The sequence below is a fragment of the Cardiocondyla obscurior genome, linkage group LG18 (genome assembly GCF_019399895.1).
Source record: "Cardiocondyla obscurior isolate alpha-2009 linkage group LG18, Cobs3.1, whole genome shotgun sequence".
Classification (NCBI taxonomy): Eukaryota; Metazoa; Arthropoda; class Insecta; order Hymenoptera; family Formicidae; genus Cardiocondyla; species Cardiocondyla obscurior.
In genome coordinates this window covers 4,266,899-4,286,705 of record NC_091881.1, presented here as the reverse complement: position 1 = coordinate 4,286,705, position 19,807 = coordinate 4,266,899, and the positions used below count along the sequence as shown (strand labels likewise).

At 41.9% G+C, this 19,807-nt stretch overlaps 1 protein-coding gene across 3 annotated transcripts in view; it reads right to left on the bottom strand.

The window, feature by feature from the left end:
* Window positions 1-19,807, bottom strand: part of Alpha-man-iib (alpha-Mannosidase class II b) — a 123,174-nt gene that overhangs the window by 59,904 nt on the left and 43,463 nt on the right. Inside the window, exons 1-2 of one of the 3 annotated variants that reach the window (XM_070669031.1) lie at window positions 13,708-14,602; window positions 7,353-7,829 (exon numbers count right to left, since the gene is read on the bottom strand). In XM_070669031.1, the coding sequence (XP_070525132.1) occupies window positions 7,353-7,643 (291 nt within the window). In that variant the 5' untranslated portion in view covers window positions 7,644-7,829; window positions 13,708-14,602. Of the gene's footprint in view, window positions 1-7,352; window positions 7,830-11,643; window positions 13,501-13,707; window positions 14,603-19,807 lie in introns of those variants that run through there. The other 2 variants (XM_070669033.1, XM_070669032.1) reach the window with 2 other exon arrangements.

Below are 19,807 nucleotides of genomic sequence, written 5' to 3'. Positions count from 1 at the left end.
TGCACGACACAATACTACTTGCAAAGTAGAACGTGTGCGACGATATACGCGTAAAAATGAGGGTGGGAAAAAGAGGAAAAAAAAAAGAGGGAAGAACGGAGGGATAATCGACACAGTCAGAAGAGTTCGAAGGTACTCGTTATAAAAGTCCACGTGACTGGAGACAAAAGCCAGCGTTGCATGTGCGCCAGAAAAAAAAATTGATTTTTTCAAAATTCGTTTTAATTAGGAGTCTCTCGTACTTTTGTCTTTTTTGCGATAAATATATATACATAACTTTCGCAGTCTGTCGCGAGTAGATAAGATCGCTATCTCGAAAGCGAAGGAGGCCTTTTGTGAAAAACCCATCGTAATCTCGCGGCAGGATATCCTATTTGAACGCACACGGCACTATACAAAAGGAGATTTAAGAGTTCTTAAGAATAGCTAAGGCCAGCAAAAAGAAAGACGAACGAATTTGTTTCGAATGATATAAATCCATATAAAGCGAAAAGCTATTTTCAACTGATATAGTTGATGCGGCAATGTGTGTCATTCGCGAACTATATATCAAATAAATTCTATCTAAATAAAAGAAAAGAAAAAAGAAAAAAAAGAACTTAGATCGAATCACGTTAGAAGAATATACGTTAGAAGACATCCCAGTTGAAAGTAAAAAGGTTTTAGTTAAACGTATCAAAAGGATGAATAGCAGTCAAGCTGCGTTAAATGGCGAATACTCATTTTGTTTACTGCCGTAATCAATAAAACGCGTTTAAAGTGCCTTATCGTCGGCGACCACGGCAGATAGACGACCGGCATCTATTCGTCAACGGCGCCATCGTCGTCGGCCGGTTACGGTACAGAAAATCCAGTAACGAAGTCGTTTCTTCGTGGATTACGCGGATACGGTTCGGTGCCATTTGTGTAGCAAAAGGAAACGAGGGAGTTAGAGCCGCGAGAAGATGGAGGTAAAAGAGACTCGGTCGTACGGTCACAGGGTTTACTTATTCCTTACAGTCGATGAATCTTTCTCTCTCTTTCTCTCTCTCTCTTTCACATCTCGGTTCGCGAATTACGTTTTCATCAGGTTCAAGTGGCCGTTTATCGATTGTCGCCGGACGAAAAAGCGTCGTCCGCGCGCGCTTATGCGGTCCCTTGTGCGATCAATGCCACTGAAAATAATATTCTTTGAGAATTATTCCGTAACGTCGAGCACCGTAACGACGACGACGACGACGACCGAAACGACGGTGATATTAAATTAAATGGAGGGAGCCCACCGCGACAAAGCGAATAGACATTGTTTGAGGCGGGATTATAAGCGGCGACGCGCGCCATTAAATTATTAATGAGGATTTTCGCGTAAGGCGGAATACGTGTGTTTCGCAAAACGAGGCTCGGTTCCGTAAATCCCGTGAAAATTATATAACGGCACACGCCGCGCCCCGAAAGATTCACGCGTGTTTCCTGGTCTATCTTAGCCACTTTATGCAGCAAAAAGAGTTTTTCGCGTTGTTAGTGGAGCACGTACGATCCTTTTGAGCACGTACGCTCGCATAGTCGCGCGCGAAAATCACGACGTAATTATAGAGAAATTGCTAAAAAATAACACCGAGAATTATTCAGGGTAAAGGACTTGATGGGCCAATTGCATTAAATGAGTTTTATAAATATGAGCGTATAAGATAAATAATTTTTATTTGCGAGAAAGATAGAGGTTGGGAAGAAATCTGAACGTGTAGAATTAATAATTTACGTAATCCAGAGTGCATGAACACTTATACGATGTATAAATAATTTTTTTTTTTATTATTAACATCTGGGCTTAACTCAAAAAGGTTTTCGTAAATGGAAGCGATACGTGCGCGGGCATATACATATATAATTAATTTTTAAAGTAACGTTTTAATTCTGCAATCCTATTAAAAAAAAAAAAAAAAACACGCAAAGTTACTTAAACAGCAAAGATGGGTAGAAAATCATGACCTAATTTTGAAGTAAGTCGTCTTGACTTTTTGAGACGCTGCTCGACGCGACTTTCAACTCTCAGAGTCTGCTCTCGTAGCCCGCCAAGAAGAAAGTATCACGTCTGAATTATGTCTTAAAATGTCAAGAGCACGAGATGCGATCTGTCCGGAGCGTTCGCATCGGGAGTTAGGATTTTCGAGATTCGTAAAAAATGTATTGCAGCCAACATAAAATAAATATGAATCAAAAAATAAAAAAAAATATATATATAAATTCTGTATAAACTCTCTTTGGGCATAACTGTATAAATAATTTAACGTAATTAGTGAAGGCCCGATCGAGTCACACGAGGTTTATTTAATTTTTGACGCGCAGTACTTTATCACGTTGACTTTTTTGTTCCGCGTATATCCGTTCTGCTGATATCATTCATCATCTATTAATCACTTACCGGCCGACATTTAACACAATGAAGCCTACGCTCGCGCAAACTCATGAAACATATGTATCTTAATTCCCCGGCTGCGCGTGACACTATATTTTCGAAAACTTTTTCGTAAAATGTAACGCGTAAAATAAATCGCGCGAATACATTTAACAAGTCGTTGTGTCGGGGAAACGCCAGAACGTGGCAGAGACGTTTTCGTAATTCTGCACCACCGAGGCGGATCAACACCTCGATTGCGGAGCTACCCCTCGCTTTCGATTTTCCCGTAAGTCGATTTCTGTCCCCCCGGATGATGCGGGAGGAAAATGTCACGTCAGAATTATGTCTTAAAAACGTCAGATGCACAGAGTATCTAACCCCGAGCCGGGAAGCTGCAGACAACGGGTTTGCGCGCGCGAGAGTGGCTCGAAGAGCCGGAGGAGAGCCGGATATGAATTTCTAGAAAGGTTTGCTTAAGCAAATTGCGAAATGCAGCTTGGTAACGGACAGGAAGGGGAAAAGAGACGGAGACGAGTGGCTCGCTCGAGGGATAAAACGGTACAGCTGGCGTTTCTGAACTACGCGCTTTCGTTCTGCGAATACTAGGATACCATCGTCCCTTGCCGATGCTTTCGCACTCGGGAGGAAAAGCTCTCCGGGTCCGTCGGTGACGAGAACAAAACGAATTTTGGCGGGAACGTTGGCCACATGAAATATTACCGCGCAGTTGAACGGCTGTTTGTCCGGAATCGTGATTAGCTAGCCGGCCAACCACCGTCGAGGAGTGTTCTTTAAACTCTGGATATATCCTTCCCCTCCCCGCGAAACGCAGCGGGAGACTTTGCATTATCGCGCGCTAATAAAAAGACGTAATTTAAAAGGATAACCGCTCATTTATTCGCGCTCGCGCCCAGCCGGGATTTCATTTAATTAATATTTCGCCGGTGATTTATATTCCGCGCGATATTCGGAACTTTCCGTCATAAATTTCAAACAGAGATGTGCGCATTTACTTGCCGGAGAAAAAAAAATAAAATGAAATGAAATAAAATAAAATCCTCTTCGTGATGAAAGTCACTCGCAATCTCTGTTTACCGTGATACGAAACGCGAAATAAATTGCCGGCCGAACGCCGAGGGGGATACATACGCCAATAATATTACTCCCGTGAACGAATGGTCACTTACGAGCCGGCGAATTGTTACGGTGAATTACCGGAGGAAAACACGGACCGCCGATGCAATTTTCTAAATGCATCTAGTAACTCGCTAAAGTGATACTCGTGTTTGATGTTGCCCGCGATCCGGGATGAATTATAAACGGGGGATACGCACGGGCGCGGGGTAACGAGCGTCGAAATAAATACACCGTAATCGGTGTAAATTTCTCTGCACGCGCCGATGACTATGGCCGATACGCGGCCGCACGGCAATCATAAATGCAGCCCTTTGCTCTTTGAGTGCTCAGCCGTCAATACGATCATCAATATGCAACTCACTCACTGCAAACTGCATCGCTCGCGCGAGATTACGTTATACTCCTGATTATGGCGCCAGCGAACCATTTTCGAGATGGAATTGATTTGCCGGATACGTCTATGATCTAATGACGCTTCCGATAAACTAATCCGTGCCGCGCTAAAGGCACCGACCAGTTCTCGATAATTATTTCGGGTTAAAAACGATCGAGATTTCTCCTCATTTGGGTATATTACGATTTTACATATTTAATCATGTTTGTTGTACTAGAATTTTTATTCGCGAACAACCTCTCTCTTTCTCTCACAAAATTTTAGATTATTACTACGTTGAAATCGACATAACGCTGCAGAGCAGAGAAACTTCATTTTCGTTACTCGTAATAAACGCCCGGATGGACAAACAGTTTCGCGTTTAGCAGAGCTCGGTACACGGCGGAGTGTCTCAAAGAAAGTTTTCGCTGCTCTAACAATAAGAGCTTGCTCGCGAAAGCACCGAACAACAGGCGTTATCGAAATTCCATACTTTAACGGCGACATCCGCCGTACGGAATTAAAGCGAATTAACGCGCGTCCTTGACTGGCAATTAAGCGCAATTGGCCTACGTCGCGTACGGCTAATCCGTCGCGACGACGGAGACCGTGGATGGATTAGGCAGGCATATGCGTCAGGATTGTACGGAACACGGTTTTCAACGCGGGTGCGATAACGCCAAATTCGATTTGCAACTCGAATTCGAAACATCGTTAGCCGCCGCCGCCGCCGCCGCTACCGCCGCTGCTCATTGCGACGTAACTCGATTTGCCTTTCATCGCGTGTAACTGACGTATCGGGGTCGTCGATTCGAGTAGATTATTGCGTGACGTATTAATTTACGTTCGATTAGTCTTTCCGGACTGACAGCGCGCGGTTTTTTAAATCCCGCCGTTGTGCGTCCGGTTATGAAATATTGATATGGTGCTGCGCGCAATGCCCCGCGTAAAATATTTCAACCGGTATTCGACGAAGGATCAGTCGGAAAAGCGCAACACGCCGATTCGAACTCATGTTACAAATTATTTCTCAAGTGTATATTCAGATTAAAAAAAAAAAATATTAAAAGGGCTTTCTGAAACCGAGATTGGGACTGCGTTATAAAGAAAGTAAGAGCGTGATACGAGTACAAAAAAAAAAAAATTAATATAAAATAAAGGAGAGCTACATTAAAAATGGCGACAGCAAATTGCGATTTCGACTTTTTTCGCGGGAGTAACAAATGTCGCGGGAATAAGCTCGAAAAAATGTAATGCATTTTGTATGTAGAGAATTAAAAACAACGTCGTGCCAGCAGCGGAAAGTGCGACGTGGGTTATAAAATATTCGAGTAAAAAAGACGAGAGAGGGGAGGGAAAAAAAAATAAAAATTAAGCACAACGCTTTATTACCGTTACGTGAAAGTTCAGTTGTATCAGAAACGACGATCTGCCGTTTGGTTATGACAAGTTGCGCCACGGAGAGGCGGTCCGTGTAAAAAAAAAAAAAATCACGGTGAACTGAATTCTCGCCAGCGTTCGCAAACGTTCGCTCGTGGGCACGTGTAAATTTCAATAGAAATTTCGGCATCGAGATCCGTCTATCACGTGAAATCATAAATAATCGATGAACGAGATCGCGGCCGAACGCACTACAGTCAGAAATACTTCGATTCGGCACTTTTTTCCCTCCCCCGATTCTATTTCCAACCGCGGCTACGCAGCACGCGATATTTTTTTCGCGCGCAGGAATGCCGGTTAATTAAATTAGCACGGGACGAGAGTTCGATGCTGCATTTTGTCGTCTGTGCGTATTTATCTGTGTAATAAATATAAATGCTATCGTCCGAATCTATGTAATTAATATATGATTAAAAATTTTTTTTACAAAAAAACTACCAATTAAATAATAGCAAAGGTCAAAGTAAAAGAAAAAAATATATAATGAGGAGATAAATTAAAGAATTTTATAAATAAAATCTTTTTTTATACGAAATAATTAATTATCGTATACAAAATTTACACATTTTTTCATTCGGTAAATTAAATAAGATGAGACAAACATATGTTAAATATATACAATTTTACGTTTTCATGTATTCATCTACGTTTTACATTTTAAAACATCTTTTACTCTGGTCAAATACATTTTTGCATTTTTTCAGTATTTTACTCTAAATTGAAATTGATTTTTATGTAAAATAATTAGAACGTTTCGCTGGATTTTAAAATTTAAACCGCGTAAAAAAAATTTTTATCTCGCGAATAAGTGAGGGAGGGGGGAAATAAAAAAGCAAAATATTAGTATCATATTGGCATGTATTATATTTATAAAATTTATAATTATATTCTGTAATGAAGCAAATCTTGCTAAGTACTAAAATCAATGCTCTTTCGCACCGCGATTATAAACCGCTGCAACTATATAATGTCGGAAATTACTACCGCGAGGAGCTAAGCACCGGAGAATAGCAGCTGGTTGCTTTGTAATTAGGCGAACACGAGAAGATTTGAATTGTAGACTCCGCTTCCGCTTATCAGTCGCGTCAGGGACGGTATAATACGATAGAGAACGCGGTGTTTATCAAAAGCGATGGCTAATAGAATATTGACTATATTCTGCGCTAGAGATTCTAAGATGCTAATTTGCAATTAAATCGCAGTTAGACGTTGAAAATAATAGCTCGAGAAGGAATGTATCTAATAAGGAGTCCGCGATCCCTAATCTCTTTTTCCCTGCTTGGCAAGAACTCATTTACTTCGCCATTTTTCTAAATAAAATACAAGATATGTAAACGACTATTTTTTTTTTTTTTTTTTTTTACATCGCTCGTAAATGGAAGAATTCTCTTATTACAACGACTAGCCATTAAATCAGTGAAGTTCACAGAGTCTCGCGAGGGGACGAAGAAAGTTTCGCGGCTAATGACGCGGTACTTTTAAAACGACCGGACTTAGCGCGTCCATGAGGTATTGGTATAAAATTTAGCCGCTCGTATATTCCGCGGAAACTTTCGCGAACATAAATACCTCGTGCCAAGGGTGTGCCCGAGGATAATCTCGGGGATAAAAGAAACCAGCGACGCTTGATTCTCGATCCACTTTTGCTCTTAACTTTATAAATCACAGATGCTCGCGGCCACGAACAAGCTTTACTAAACCGAGCTTTTGTTTAATATCGAAAAGGAGAGTGTACGAAAAAAAGACAAATTTGCTTCATTATTAATACGTATCATTTAATTTATCGTAACTTTTGGAATTAATTTAATATACACTTTATCGCGAGCGCGCGAAGAGCGTAGTGGAAATAAAATAGTAATGGAAGCATCGTAGAAATCGAGAGTTAAGCGTGTACGAGGGGTAGGTAAGCGGATATCTCGGAGCAAGCAACGCGAGATTGGTAACGGACAAAGTGAAAATATCGTGGAAATTGCCTCGGACAGACCCGGCTTCCGTGATGCGGGGAAGTGAAGTGTATATACTTACTTGGAAATCGAACTTGCCGAACTCCTGCTGGGCGTCGATGTCGGCGTTTCGCGGCACGATTACAGGACAGGTGGCGAGCGACACTTGAGCGTCTGGCAACTCGCTGTAATCCGGAGTGACGGAGGTCAAGCTGCGGTCGTATCTGAGCTCCTCGTTCAGGATGGCGGCGGCGGGATGGCCCGACGAGGGTGCCTGGACCTGGCTGACGTAGTACAGGCACAATAGGAGCGACAGCACCACGATGCATAGGACGAAGACGCGGCCGGAGCCGCGACGCAGTATCTTGTACATGATTCGTTCGGCGCGACTCGCGTTGCTTGTAGACTCCGCAAACGATCACGGCGATTCATCTAGAGATCGAGCGGGTCGTGCGATAAGTGACCGTGCCAAGTCAGCGGCGACGATCGACGATCGATCTTCGGCCTCGGTTCCTTCGTTCGTCGACTGCATGGAACGTCGCGGCGGAAGAAGGGTAGCCTTAAACAGAGAAACGTGAACGTTAACCGAGAATAAAATAGCGATCGAGTAGGTAAAATAATTTGGTACCTCGGCAGTAATTAATTAAATGTCATTTAAGTTATAAATTATTTTATACATTTTATGTAAAACACAGATAATATTATCGATATATTTTCTATGATTCTGTTCGGAACATGTTAATTCAATAGTATATAACGTTAATACATGGAACGAGCCTCGTGTCGTAACATGCGAACGCGATGAATCGAAATCGCATTTTGTATAATAGGTATGCTGTAGTCATAAATGATAATTAATTATAATATGTATATAATATCTACACATATACATATGTATATACTATATAATATATATACGTATATATATGTATATATTCCGCGCCATTTATCGTTGACTGATCGAAAATGTAGACATTTTAATCTCGAGATGAGAGTACAAGAGAGATTTGCATTGAATTAATTAATTTCAATTAATTCAATTATTCGAAACGGGAATATGGCCAATATAATATCTTCTGCTTAGTAATCACTCAGCTTGTTATGCTGGGAGTTAGAGGCTGTCGTTAACTTTATTATTTATACCGTATTTAGATACGCATGAAAACCGGATCGGACTAAATCGTAGCTCCGCTGCTGGCACTAATACCGCGCACGCGAACGTAACGACGGCTCCGGTTATCGTGCATTCAGACTGACATACAGAATTATGACTCGATGCACGACGCGCTTTATGTGGAAGATCATAATAATCCCCGCGCACCTGCGTTTTTCCACGTGAAATATGTATCTTTGCTCGCGAACGGGCCCAAGGTCGGCTGAAACGCGATCGATCAACTCTCTCTCTTTGCTAACAATTTTCTTCTCTACATCATTTGCGACAAATGGTCATCTATCTTCATGACAAAGAGTCCTCCTCGCGCTTTAGCAGAAAGTAGAAGGAACCACACGCGGATCCGACAGTTGGGCGTTTAGAAATATCAGCATTATAAAACTGCTGTGATAACGGCAAATAAATTGATAGTCGATAAATCGAGCCTGCGTAATTAGAATAATCCGTTGCCGATAAGGAAATAATATTAAAAAAATAAATAAATAAAAAAACATACATATGTAATAAAATTCGATATAAAAATGCACAAAAGTTTTTTTTTTTTTTTTTTGTGCCGTGATTGAATCTTTTCCGCTTTTCCGATTATACCGCAAATAATGCACCGGCCTGTATTTCATCGTGAGATAGAGTTAATCGATGGCTTTCATAAACATCGATGGATTTCTCGATGAATTGCAAATTCAGATTATCCCCATGGATACCGACCAGCATTTCCCAAAATCGGGAAAGCAACAGGAGCGAAGGGGAGGAGGGGGAGGAAGGGAGAAGTTGTTACCGCATTCGTGCAGCGCGATTATATACGGTACGATAAGGCCTCGTGAACCAGAGACACAGTGCAGCTCGTCAAAACCTTTCGTTCGCCGGTCGGCACGCTAGAGCCCCCCCATCGCGATATGTAAGATAGCTTCTCACGCGATAATCGATCGCATCTCTCATACAACTTCGCCGCTGAATGCTGACACGCGAAAAGAGGCCGGGGCGAAAGACGAGAGAGATAGATAGATGAGCAGATAAAGCGTAAAGACAGAGAAAGGCGGCGAAGGGCGAAGAGTTAGCTAAAAGGGAAGCGAGATTAGAGTTTAATTCGGTATTAACTCGACGTGTACGAGACAGACGATGGGCACGTACGAGAAAGAGAGAGAGAAGGAAAAGGGAGTAGCGACGACTTCGTTCGAGCGCAACGCGATAGAAACTACTCGTCCGAAAGTTCATGGAGAGATTAAACCAGCAAGCCACGTCAACATTATCGAAGCGCGTGTATGAGGAAGTAACGAAACCGGCTTGTAGGAAAATGGACAGTCGCGGAAAGCGATGGAAATCCGAGAGTAAATTCACAGTTAATTAAGCCATTCGACTGAACACGCTTAGGGGGTGGGGAAGGGGGCAAGCCACTAAATTTGAATATAATTCGTATTGTTAATCACGGTTGTTTTTTTTTTTTTTTTTTTTTATTAGGAAACTGCAGCAGCTCGAATTTCTATTAACGTACGAGAAAAAGCATCGTCGTATCTATTTCGAGTAACTGCGCTGAGTATTTCGCGTCCGCGTTGAAAGTGGAATATACATATACGTCGTACCGTATTTATCTACAACAAATAAGGCAGGGTCATTTACAGATAAATAAATTAAAATTAATTAGTTGTTCCCGTGACCGACAAAATTATAACTAGGCATACGCGTATATGTGCCATACGCCAAATTAATAAACGTTCTAAATGTTTGTCGGAGCCACAAAGCGACGGAATCGATGGAAGCGATTTACATTCGCGCGCACATCATTGTTGGAAACAATCCATATTACTATAAATCCAATTACCCGATATGAATATCATGAATTCAATATTCCTCCCGCCGCAGTCTCGATACCGTCCAAGTAATAATTAATACATCGGTCCGCAAGTAGAGCTATCAACTTTCAAATATAGAATGTATTCTGGTTCAGCCGCGGCACCGCGAAGCTTATGAATATCCCCCTCGCTCGTCATCACTCTCGTGATGAAGATCCAGAAGTTTCACCGTTGAGCTTCAATTTTCTTCCCGTGGACCCTAATAAAAACGCAAGGAGATTGAGGAGACAAATGAGAAGAACACGAGAACGGCCGGATGCTCGTCAGGTACCGGTCCTTCAGTCATTCAACCAATATCCCGAGCGTAATCCCTTTGTCCGTCCACAACGAGGACGATGAAACGTGTCGAGGATGCGTTATCGAGACCCGTTCGGTGCGCTCACGATCGAATGGCGTATTGAGGAAAAAAAAAAAAAAAATTTATATATCTATATAGGTATATAGCCGAATCAAAATTCAGCCGATGTTCAGGCACGCGATCTATTTCCGCGCGGCGATTGGTTTTACATTTGCACGAAACATATTTTCTTTTCTGATACATAAATGCCTATTTTCAATATTTATTAGCTATCCTCCTATCCATGTATTGTTGCATAAAAGAAACATTTCCGCGGTTTCAATAATTCCGTGCGAGCGCTTGCATAAATATTCCTCGCGCGAGCCTTATCGGGTTAATTAGATTTATATCGACTTGAAGGCACGGGCCGGCGGCCAAACTCTAATTTTAAGTATTTCTCGGAGAAAGAGGCCTCGAACGAAATCGCCCGGCGAAATTTGCTTTCGCACGGTAATTCTAAGTTGATTACTGTGCTCGAGTTTCGGCCGCACGAAAATTCGCGCCGTCGCTACCGCCGGCGACTATCGATTCGATCGAATTGACACAATGAGACGGTACTATTGGTTTCTGGCTGTTTCGTCGCGGTGAACAAGTGTCCTGCGATGAACGGATGCGGATTGCGGTGAAATCGTGTCGATACGCGAACTCTCGCGACTGCCAATCGCATGTGCGATATTCTAAATAATTCAAAATATTTTAATTATCACCGATTAAAAAAAAAAAAAAGAAATTTAAAACTAGATTTTTTTCCTTCAGAAACAATCAGCAAAGGTCAAAGAACTAAATATCTTTATATGAATTAGAATTAAAAAAATTGTTACAATTATTACATATACATATATATACATATATATTAATTAATCGATTTCGAAGATCTACTCGAAACTTTTTTTTTTTAATCTTGATTAGTTCAACGAAGAAAAGAAATACAGCCCGAATTAAAAAACGCTAAAAAACGGGTGGGTTTTACAACTGTGACGGTTACCAGTGAAATAAAGGAGCGATAAAAGTTTATTACCTCGTTGAAGTTATTTTCGACGTCACCGCAGCCCCGCAAAAATGTTATCGCGAAACCTGATTAGATCCTTCCGCGAAGAACCGAGATGAGCTGGGTGGGAAAGCTTTTTAAATTAGAGCCTGCTTACGTGAGACGATACGTGGCAGTTAAAAAAAAAAGTCGTCGGTCAAAATGTTCTCGTCGCGACGAGCTAGCGCTTTTCTTCTCGCAGCCGCGGAAGAAACGGGAAACGTAAGGATGAGTAAGATCGCGAGTCGTCGAGCGAAAAAAGGGTACTTTTTACACGGTGCATCGCGGGGGAAACTTCGCCGACGATCGTGGGAGGGGGAGGAGTGGTGGTGATGTAAAGCCGATTTTTCGAGCGTAAGCGCGAAAGTGGCGGCAAAGCGTTCGGAACTCGCGTGAACGAAGGAAACGATTTTCATCGCGTCCGTCTCTCCCGTTGTCTTGCGTCCTCCGCTCGTTCTTCTCTCCCGTTTCCTCCGTGCTCTCCTTCCGGCTCGCTTTCGTCGCGTGCCGCGTCTCGCATGTTCGGACGCGCTTTAAATTGGGCGCCCTTTAAAACGCGAGAATTATTCAACGCTTCGCGTTACGCCTCCGCCGTTTGTTATCTCGCCTTTCGCGCGTGTTACGTGACCCGAGTTACGAGCGCGCGCGAAGAAAAATGTCGCGCCGTCGACGGTACATTATGATTATCTATAAGGTATTAACTCGTCGTCCCCCGTTGATCCTCCCGGTATGTTCGGGGTCGAACACGTCCCTCTGATATTTTACGAGCTTCGTTCGTTCGCGGCGCGATTATTATCCCCGCGATAATAATTAACTTTATTTTATTTTATTTTATTTTATTTTTTTTTATTTGTCCGACTCAGCGAACACGCGCCTGCGATGATTTATCCCCCGACGCTACCGTCCACGTGCGCGTTTTTATTTGCCGACGTGTTATCACATTTATTTCGGCATTTATCAAAATCGTCGCGGGAGATGTAATTTTTCAAAATTTTGCTAACTCAATTTTTCAAGCCACGCGCGCGCGCTCTGCTGCGTTCGACTCTGCGATTATTAATTCACGCGCCGCACAAAGTCGCGAAATACACGCTGTCGAGTTTGAATTCTATTTACCAGGCGTGCGCGCGCTTTCGACGTAAATACGCAATTAAAATCAAATGATTAGCATTAAATGTGCGGCACGATTTAAACAAAATTATCGTATTTTCCGCGAATGTGCCGCCGCGGTTGCTTCGACGGCTCGGCAATCAGCCGCGGCGCGCATTCGTTGCAAATTGACAGTAATCCGAACGACTGCAAAACATCGTTGGCGGCGGAAATTCAAACTATTATTCCGCGTATCCGTAATACGATTCAGCCGCGCGTTTTATAAAGAACTTTTACTTTGTGCGACGTACGCAAAATAAATTCGAAAAATGTGCGTGGAACAAAAGAGCGCGTTTAAAAGCGCCGCTAAAACTATATGTTGGCGTGCAAATAAAAGTCGCTGAATAAAAAAAAAGGGGGGGGAGGGAAAAAAGAGGATCGTTGCAGATACCGGCCCTTTGTTACACACAGCTTTTTCTCAATGTTGATTCATGTAAATATATATCCATTTTAATTCTAGTCTGCGAGTGACAAAAACTGGCATGGCCCTCAAAGAACCGTTGTATATCAATTTTTGACGAAATAAAGTGGCCGCTACTACAGGTGTGCATTGCCGCGGAATGCCTCTCGTCGTCTCGTGAACTGAATGTTACTAGCGGCACGATATAATCGCTCGTATGTTACAAAAATGACCGCGTGCTAACTACAAATATTATTTCGCAAAAATATTAAAGACGGTTCTTCCTCTTCTAAAAAAAAAAAAAAAAATAGTTATAATAATAATAAAATAATAAAGAAATACCGCGTTTTACGAAGAAAAACTTTCGAGGGATAAAATCGCGCGGTAAATTCCCCCTCGTAACATCGTGACGCGCCAATCAACTCGTTTCCCGATTTTCATAATTTATCAATTGGATTAAATAACTTAATCGGGGTTACGTGACAAGATAATGGAAAGCGGGCTCGTACCTTGATAGCGATTATGCAAAGTTGATCCGTGCTCAAGGCTCTTGTTTCAACTGCGTGACGGCAGACGTCCAGCCGCGGAAAGAAATCACGGCGCTCTGAATTCGCCGGCCGTGCGAAATAGTTTTGACACGCTGACTCTATTTGTTCGGTACGCGAACGGTGTAATATACGAGGGAACTTTTTCACTACCCCAGACGCAACGTCGCGCTTAGCGGAAAGCCAAGTCACCTTTCCCAAACACATTTCTGAGAAGCGTATACATTACGAACGCTGTCTCGGATATCACTGCATTTCCGCGAAGATATCCGTAAAACGTACCGATTCGACGTAACGCTGATGTTACAAGATGCAAAATCCACGGGGAAGCTTAATATTTCATTTTCGAGTTATCCGCTACGCGGATACGTTGAGGAAGTATTTATTTTCGAGAATGGCACGAGGCTCGGTTGGTTTAACGTTGCGCTTCGACATAAAGACAGACAGATAGACGCGAGCCCCTAAATTTCTTAACAAGAGGCGAATAGACTAACGATAGCAACTTAAGAAAAGCTAAGTATACTCGAAGACTTCTCTGTACGAGAGATAGTAGATTGCGTTTCGTCCCTATTAGACGAGCTGAGCTTCAGCCTGCTTTAAGGGCACCAGACACTCGGTAGACCGAACGTCGCGGACGAACTCCGTAAAAGAAACCTACCGATGGTGGTTCGGTGATTTTCGACGTGACCGCAACGCGCACCCCCGCGACTCGCAAACCCTTCGCGTTCCGGATACTATCAACCGCACGCGCCGGACAGGTGCACGGATCGTCCAACCGCAACCGAGAACCACGCCGTACTAAACTCGCGGCACGGGCGGCGGAATGGTTTTGACACGCCGCCGGCTATATCCGCTTTTCCGCCGACGCGACAGTCGCGAGGGGCGCATGTGCCGATATAATCCACGCTTGTGCCGGCGTACGTTCACCCACACAAACGCGCGAGAACGTTCACACAGATGCACGCCCCATGTACGACCGACCGCGAGTAGGGAGGTGAAAAGCGACGAGATGGAGAACACGCACTCCGAGAGAACTTTCCACGCCCGTAGGGTGTTTCGATTCGAAGTAGGAAGGATCATCGTCAAGACTGAGAATCGGTCAAGGGTTGAAGATAACGCGGCGCCTTCCATTTATAATCCTTTTCTTTTAACGCACGTTTTCTCCTCGTTATCTTTTTTTATTTTAATTTTTTTTTGGTTTATTAGTTTTTTTTTTCTAAACGTAAATTTTTCGAGCTACTTGTGTAATTAAATTTAAATTGACACCGAAATAGCCTGTCGCTAGAGTTATCATGGTATATCATCTGATAGAAGCAGCTGTACATTGAATACTGAAAACTAATCAGGACGATCGATCAGATTGGAATTAGCATATTTCTATTAATATTTATATGTAATACCGATTGAATTTTAGTCTTGAAAATTGCACATATGGTACTGTTATATTTAAAAAAAAGAAAAAAAAAAGAATTGCCGATAGTTACTGATAAAAGTATTTGTATAACAATTAAAAAAAAAATTTAACGAGGAAGTATTTATCGAAGGCGTATAATTTTTCGCGAAGAGGGAACGTCAGTTCAATTAATTTTAAGTTGCAAGCTCTCTGTGCATCCGTCCTCTGTGCAAATACCCTATGATCGAGCTCGGTATTACAGCGCATAAGCTCAGGAACTTTTCAATCTCGTGGAACACGAGCGCGCAGAGGGCATTGTCGTTGGACAGGATTGGCACTGGTTCGAACTTGATCGAACGGCAATTACGTTGATTGAAAGGCCAACACGAGTGTCGTCTGCGTACTCGGAGGAGGCAAAGACTCCCCGGTACCAGTCGCCCATCGAGCACATCTCGTGACCGGACGAAGGAGCCGGAACGAAAACACATTTATCAAAACACTTACGAGCGATATTTGGCCATCTTGTTATCTCCGCGATCAAAGATTATCCGTCGCAAAACATCCAAGTTTAACGATTAAAAAAAGAAACATTGAAATACGTAAAAATATTATTAAAACGCGTAATTGAATCTTGTGAAAAAATCGTTTCACTAAATATATTTTTCTGGAAAATCTTAAAATGTTTATATAAATTTATGAATGATTAAAATTACGGGAATTAAATTTCGAATCGATACAATATTAAATAACGTTTATTTTTATTTATTTATATTTTTTAATTAACCAATATTATTTGTACTCGGTAATATTAATAGATTTAGCTGCGCGGTTCGAAGGCTCGAAATTTGTGGAAAGAAATACGGCGGAATAAGAAGAAAGGAATATACCGTTCCCTCCGCTATTCCGGAAATTGTATTTCCGAGTAATTGGATGGCTGATGTTTATGCGCAGAATTACATTAAATCTGTCTTTTCAAGGTATTATTACTTAATTTGTATCGGTATTCTCTTCAGTATTTTCCAACTGCACTGTCGCCGCGAATTATTGCGAGAATAAATCGTTCAAATACAGCGAGGATAATCAGAGTATAAATAAAAAATAAAAAATTTTTTAATAATTATTTTATAAATCTATAAATAATTTTAAAATGCAATAATTTCGATTTTTCTTAAATAAATGTATTAATAAATGTTTTGACACATATCGCGATGATCTGTTTCGCGGTGATTCGTATTATTGTCTCGATACAAAACGCAGAATCAACACGACATAGTACTATTTCAAACTTGAGTTATGCATTTCGCGAGAAAGGTCAAGTTCTCACGATGGTAATACTTGTTCGAGAGCACGTTCGACAGTAATGAATGGAAGATATGTCGTGCCTTTAATTGATGGCAAATTCAGTGTTCCGGATCAGCTGTTATCTCGCAAAGAGATAGACGGTGAGCCTTATTCGAGCAAAAACGAGCAGCTCATCGAGCCTGATCGATTTCGCGTATTGAAGTATGAAGTCTCATTCAGTCGCTCGCGTTATCGAATCTCTTTTCTCTCTCTCTCTCTCTCTCTCTCTCTCTCTCTTATCATTGTCTCACGAAATTCCAACAAATCCTTTCAGACGTTATAAAAATTTTCTTTTACGGAATTTTTATTTATTTAAGTAGAAATTCCATGGTGCATTCTATTGCATTCCGATTTATCTATATTTATGTGAATAAAAAAAAATTGTTCGACAATTTTAAAAATAAAAATAAAAACAAAATAAAAATAATGCTCTATGAGAAGCTAACTATAAATTAAGTTATGTTAAATAAAATTAATTTATCGTTTTTTTTTTTTTTTTTACGCGAACCTTTTATGCAAACGGATATGGATCTTTGAGAACCCCCATTCAGGTCTCGTTCTTGCTCCACCCTTCGGGGCAGTGCACCGTGCGATATCGAGGGGGGATCTGATTCGGTTTTCAGTCGCGCGTTGACAGAGTTCGAGGGGGCGGCTCGGAGTATAATTCGTTTGAAGTTTCAACGCTATTTGCGTCGGGGCATTTTTTTCGGCGCCCACCCACGGCCTTTCAAAGCATCGCGTCGCTTACGACGAGGCTAATATCCGGCGTCTGACGCGAAAATCCCTCGTTCCCGTCCATCGTCTGTCTTTCATCCTCAGCGAAACGAAAAATCGGCCTTGCCGTGGCCAACTTCGACGATCAACGAATGCGCGAATAAACGCAATTTCCGAGAGTGATATTTTAAGCATTAGAGATAAAAGTATTACAAATCGTAAAAAAAAAAAATATAAAAAAAAGAAATACGCTGCCTGACGTCGTGATAGCGAGGACCGAAATTATGGGGAATATCTTTTGCTTTGATCGTTTATTACATGCCCAGTGCGGAGTAAAATTTTTATTCTATCTGCAATCACAATTAGCCGGTTAATAATAATATGATTTAACACAATATTCATTGCAAACTCTGGCGAAACAGAACGAGCGGATATGCTAATAACAACCTTGCAGCAACCGTTGTGATGAAGTATTTCGCCTGCAATCGCTAGGCGAAGCAGTTTGCGAACAAAATTAACGCTCGATTTCCGCGATCGCTGTAAGCACGAACCTGCACACGCGGCCCTTCGGATAATCCCGATACCGTGTAGGCGAACCACCTATCAAACTTGTTCGCGGAGTTACTCCCTCGTGCGGGTACGACTCTGCGCTCGTAGAGCGAGACACTTGGAAGTTCGGGGAATAGACCACTCTCGAAAAGTGGTGTACGCTGGTTTACAACCAACGGTAGACTTTAAAGACGAGAAAAGGAGCGGGACGGGGCGATGCAAGAAAGCAAAATCTGCAAAGAGGAGGCCACGAGGTTGCCTTGGTCGCGGAAAGCGCGCAAAACGCGACGGCAACCACCTTTAACGGACGGAGATAAGGGTAGAAAGTGGTTGCTCTCGGACGATAGGAAAGTCGGAAAGATTTTTGAAGATATAAGAAACATGAAAGGGAGAGAGAGAGAGAGAGAGAGAGAATGGCTGCAAAACATTCGCGCGCGAGCTAATCTCGCGATATGACGTGCGTGTATGTGTGCGCGGAGGAAAAGAAAGCTCTTCGAGCTCTCTCTTAGAAGGATCTCCTGCAGGCGCGGAGGCTGCTGCATAATTCCAGCGTACGGCAGAAGCAGAACTATGTTCATGAGAAAAACACGAGGGTAACCGTGGAAAGCAGCCATTCTCTCGGCAGCCGAGCTCTCGAGAAACCCCCGACAGAAAACTTTAAAACGGCCGATATAATCGGATTAGTAGATGCGCAGCGAGTTGGCGCTGTTACTTTAGCTTAAAGTCGACGTTACGCCGAACAGAAATTTACCCCGCACTGTGATAAAAAAAAAAAAAAGAAAAAATAACCTCCCGCGTACGCTACATTTTGAGCTCGCGTGGATTTCGCATTATCGTCTTAGCGTAGATAATGCAATCGAATATCTTTTATTGCGTTATTAGATCACGATGATATCGTCGTTGGTTATCAGTAAATTAACCAGTTATCGTCAAGTATGCCGATACATAAAGTCTTTAACGGAAACAACGAAATTAATTCTTAGTTAGTGAAATTTCGTCCCTTAAGTGATTTGCATGAAAAGTTTCGAAATCTGTACCGAGCACATAATTAGATCACCGCTGTCTGCTGCAAGTCAAAAATCGATTATTTAAATTAATGCGACTTTAACTACGGCATTCAAGGGCGATAAAGAAAATAAAGCGCGAACGAGTTACTAGGTGCTCCCTTCACTTTGATAGAACGACAGATGCCGTCGTTACTCTAATCGGTCGACATTATCAGACCTTTCTAGACGCCCTGTGTGGCGGAGGAAGGAAGAGAGAAAGAGAGAGGAAAAATACAGGCGGCGATACAATTCGTAAGTATGCAGGAAGCCCTTGTTATCTTCGTTACATAGTGATTACGGTCTGTCCGTCCGTCCTGAAAGTTCTTAACGTTTCTGCATCTCCGCGTCGCTCTTCGCATCGCGATCGGCAGAGGCCGATTTATATGTACTAGGATAAAAATGTGGGTAAATAGTTACGCGCGTCGATTGCAGGAAGTCAAAGATTATATGTACATATATATTTTTTTTTTTTGTGAAAATTTGTTCTTTAAACACTTTTGAATCTTCAATATTTAACTATGTTGCCAGGTACTTTGCGAGCTTTTAGTAAAACAGAACACGCCCAGAGCTAAGTAAAAGATGAGCTAAAATTAAACTAAAACTACATTATTTTTATCTATGTTTATTTTGTAGTTTTTCGAAGAAAAAAAAAATTCTGTGGTCTTACAACAATTGCACAGATTTTCTGGGATATTTTGTATATTTAATCGAACGTTCGAATTCTCTCTTTCTCTTTCTCTCTTTCAAATTGTAGTAGTATTTTTGTTTCATTTCGATGTTGATTTTAGATATAGAGTACACTGCGGTTTCGTCTCTCGCGGTATGATTGCCAAGTGCGCCCGAGGAAAAGTAAAATTCGATTATTCTCTCGCGTTCAATGGAAGATCGATTCAGACCCGATTGTCTAAATTTTTTTATTGTACCCGCGAAAGGAACCGAAACGCCAAACCTAGTTTCAAATCGTGATGATCTTTCTTGTTCCTCGCGGCGGAAATAACGATAAGTTGGCAGTTGAAATACA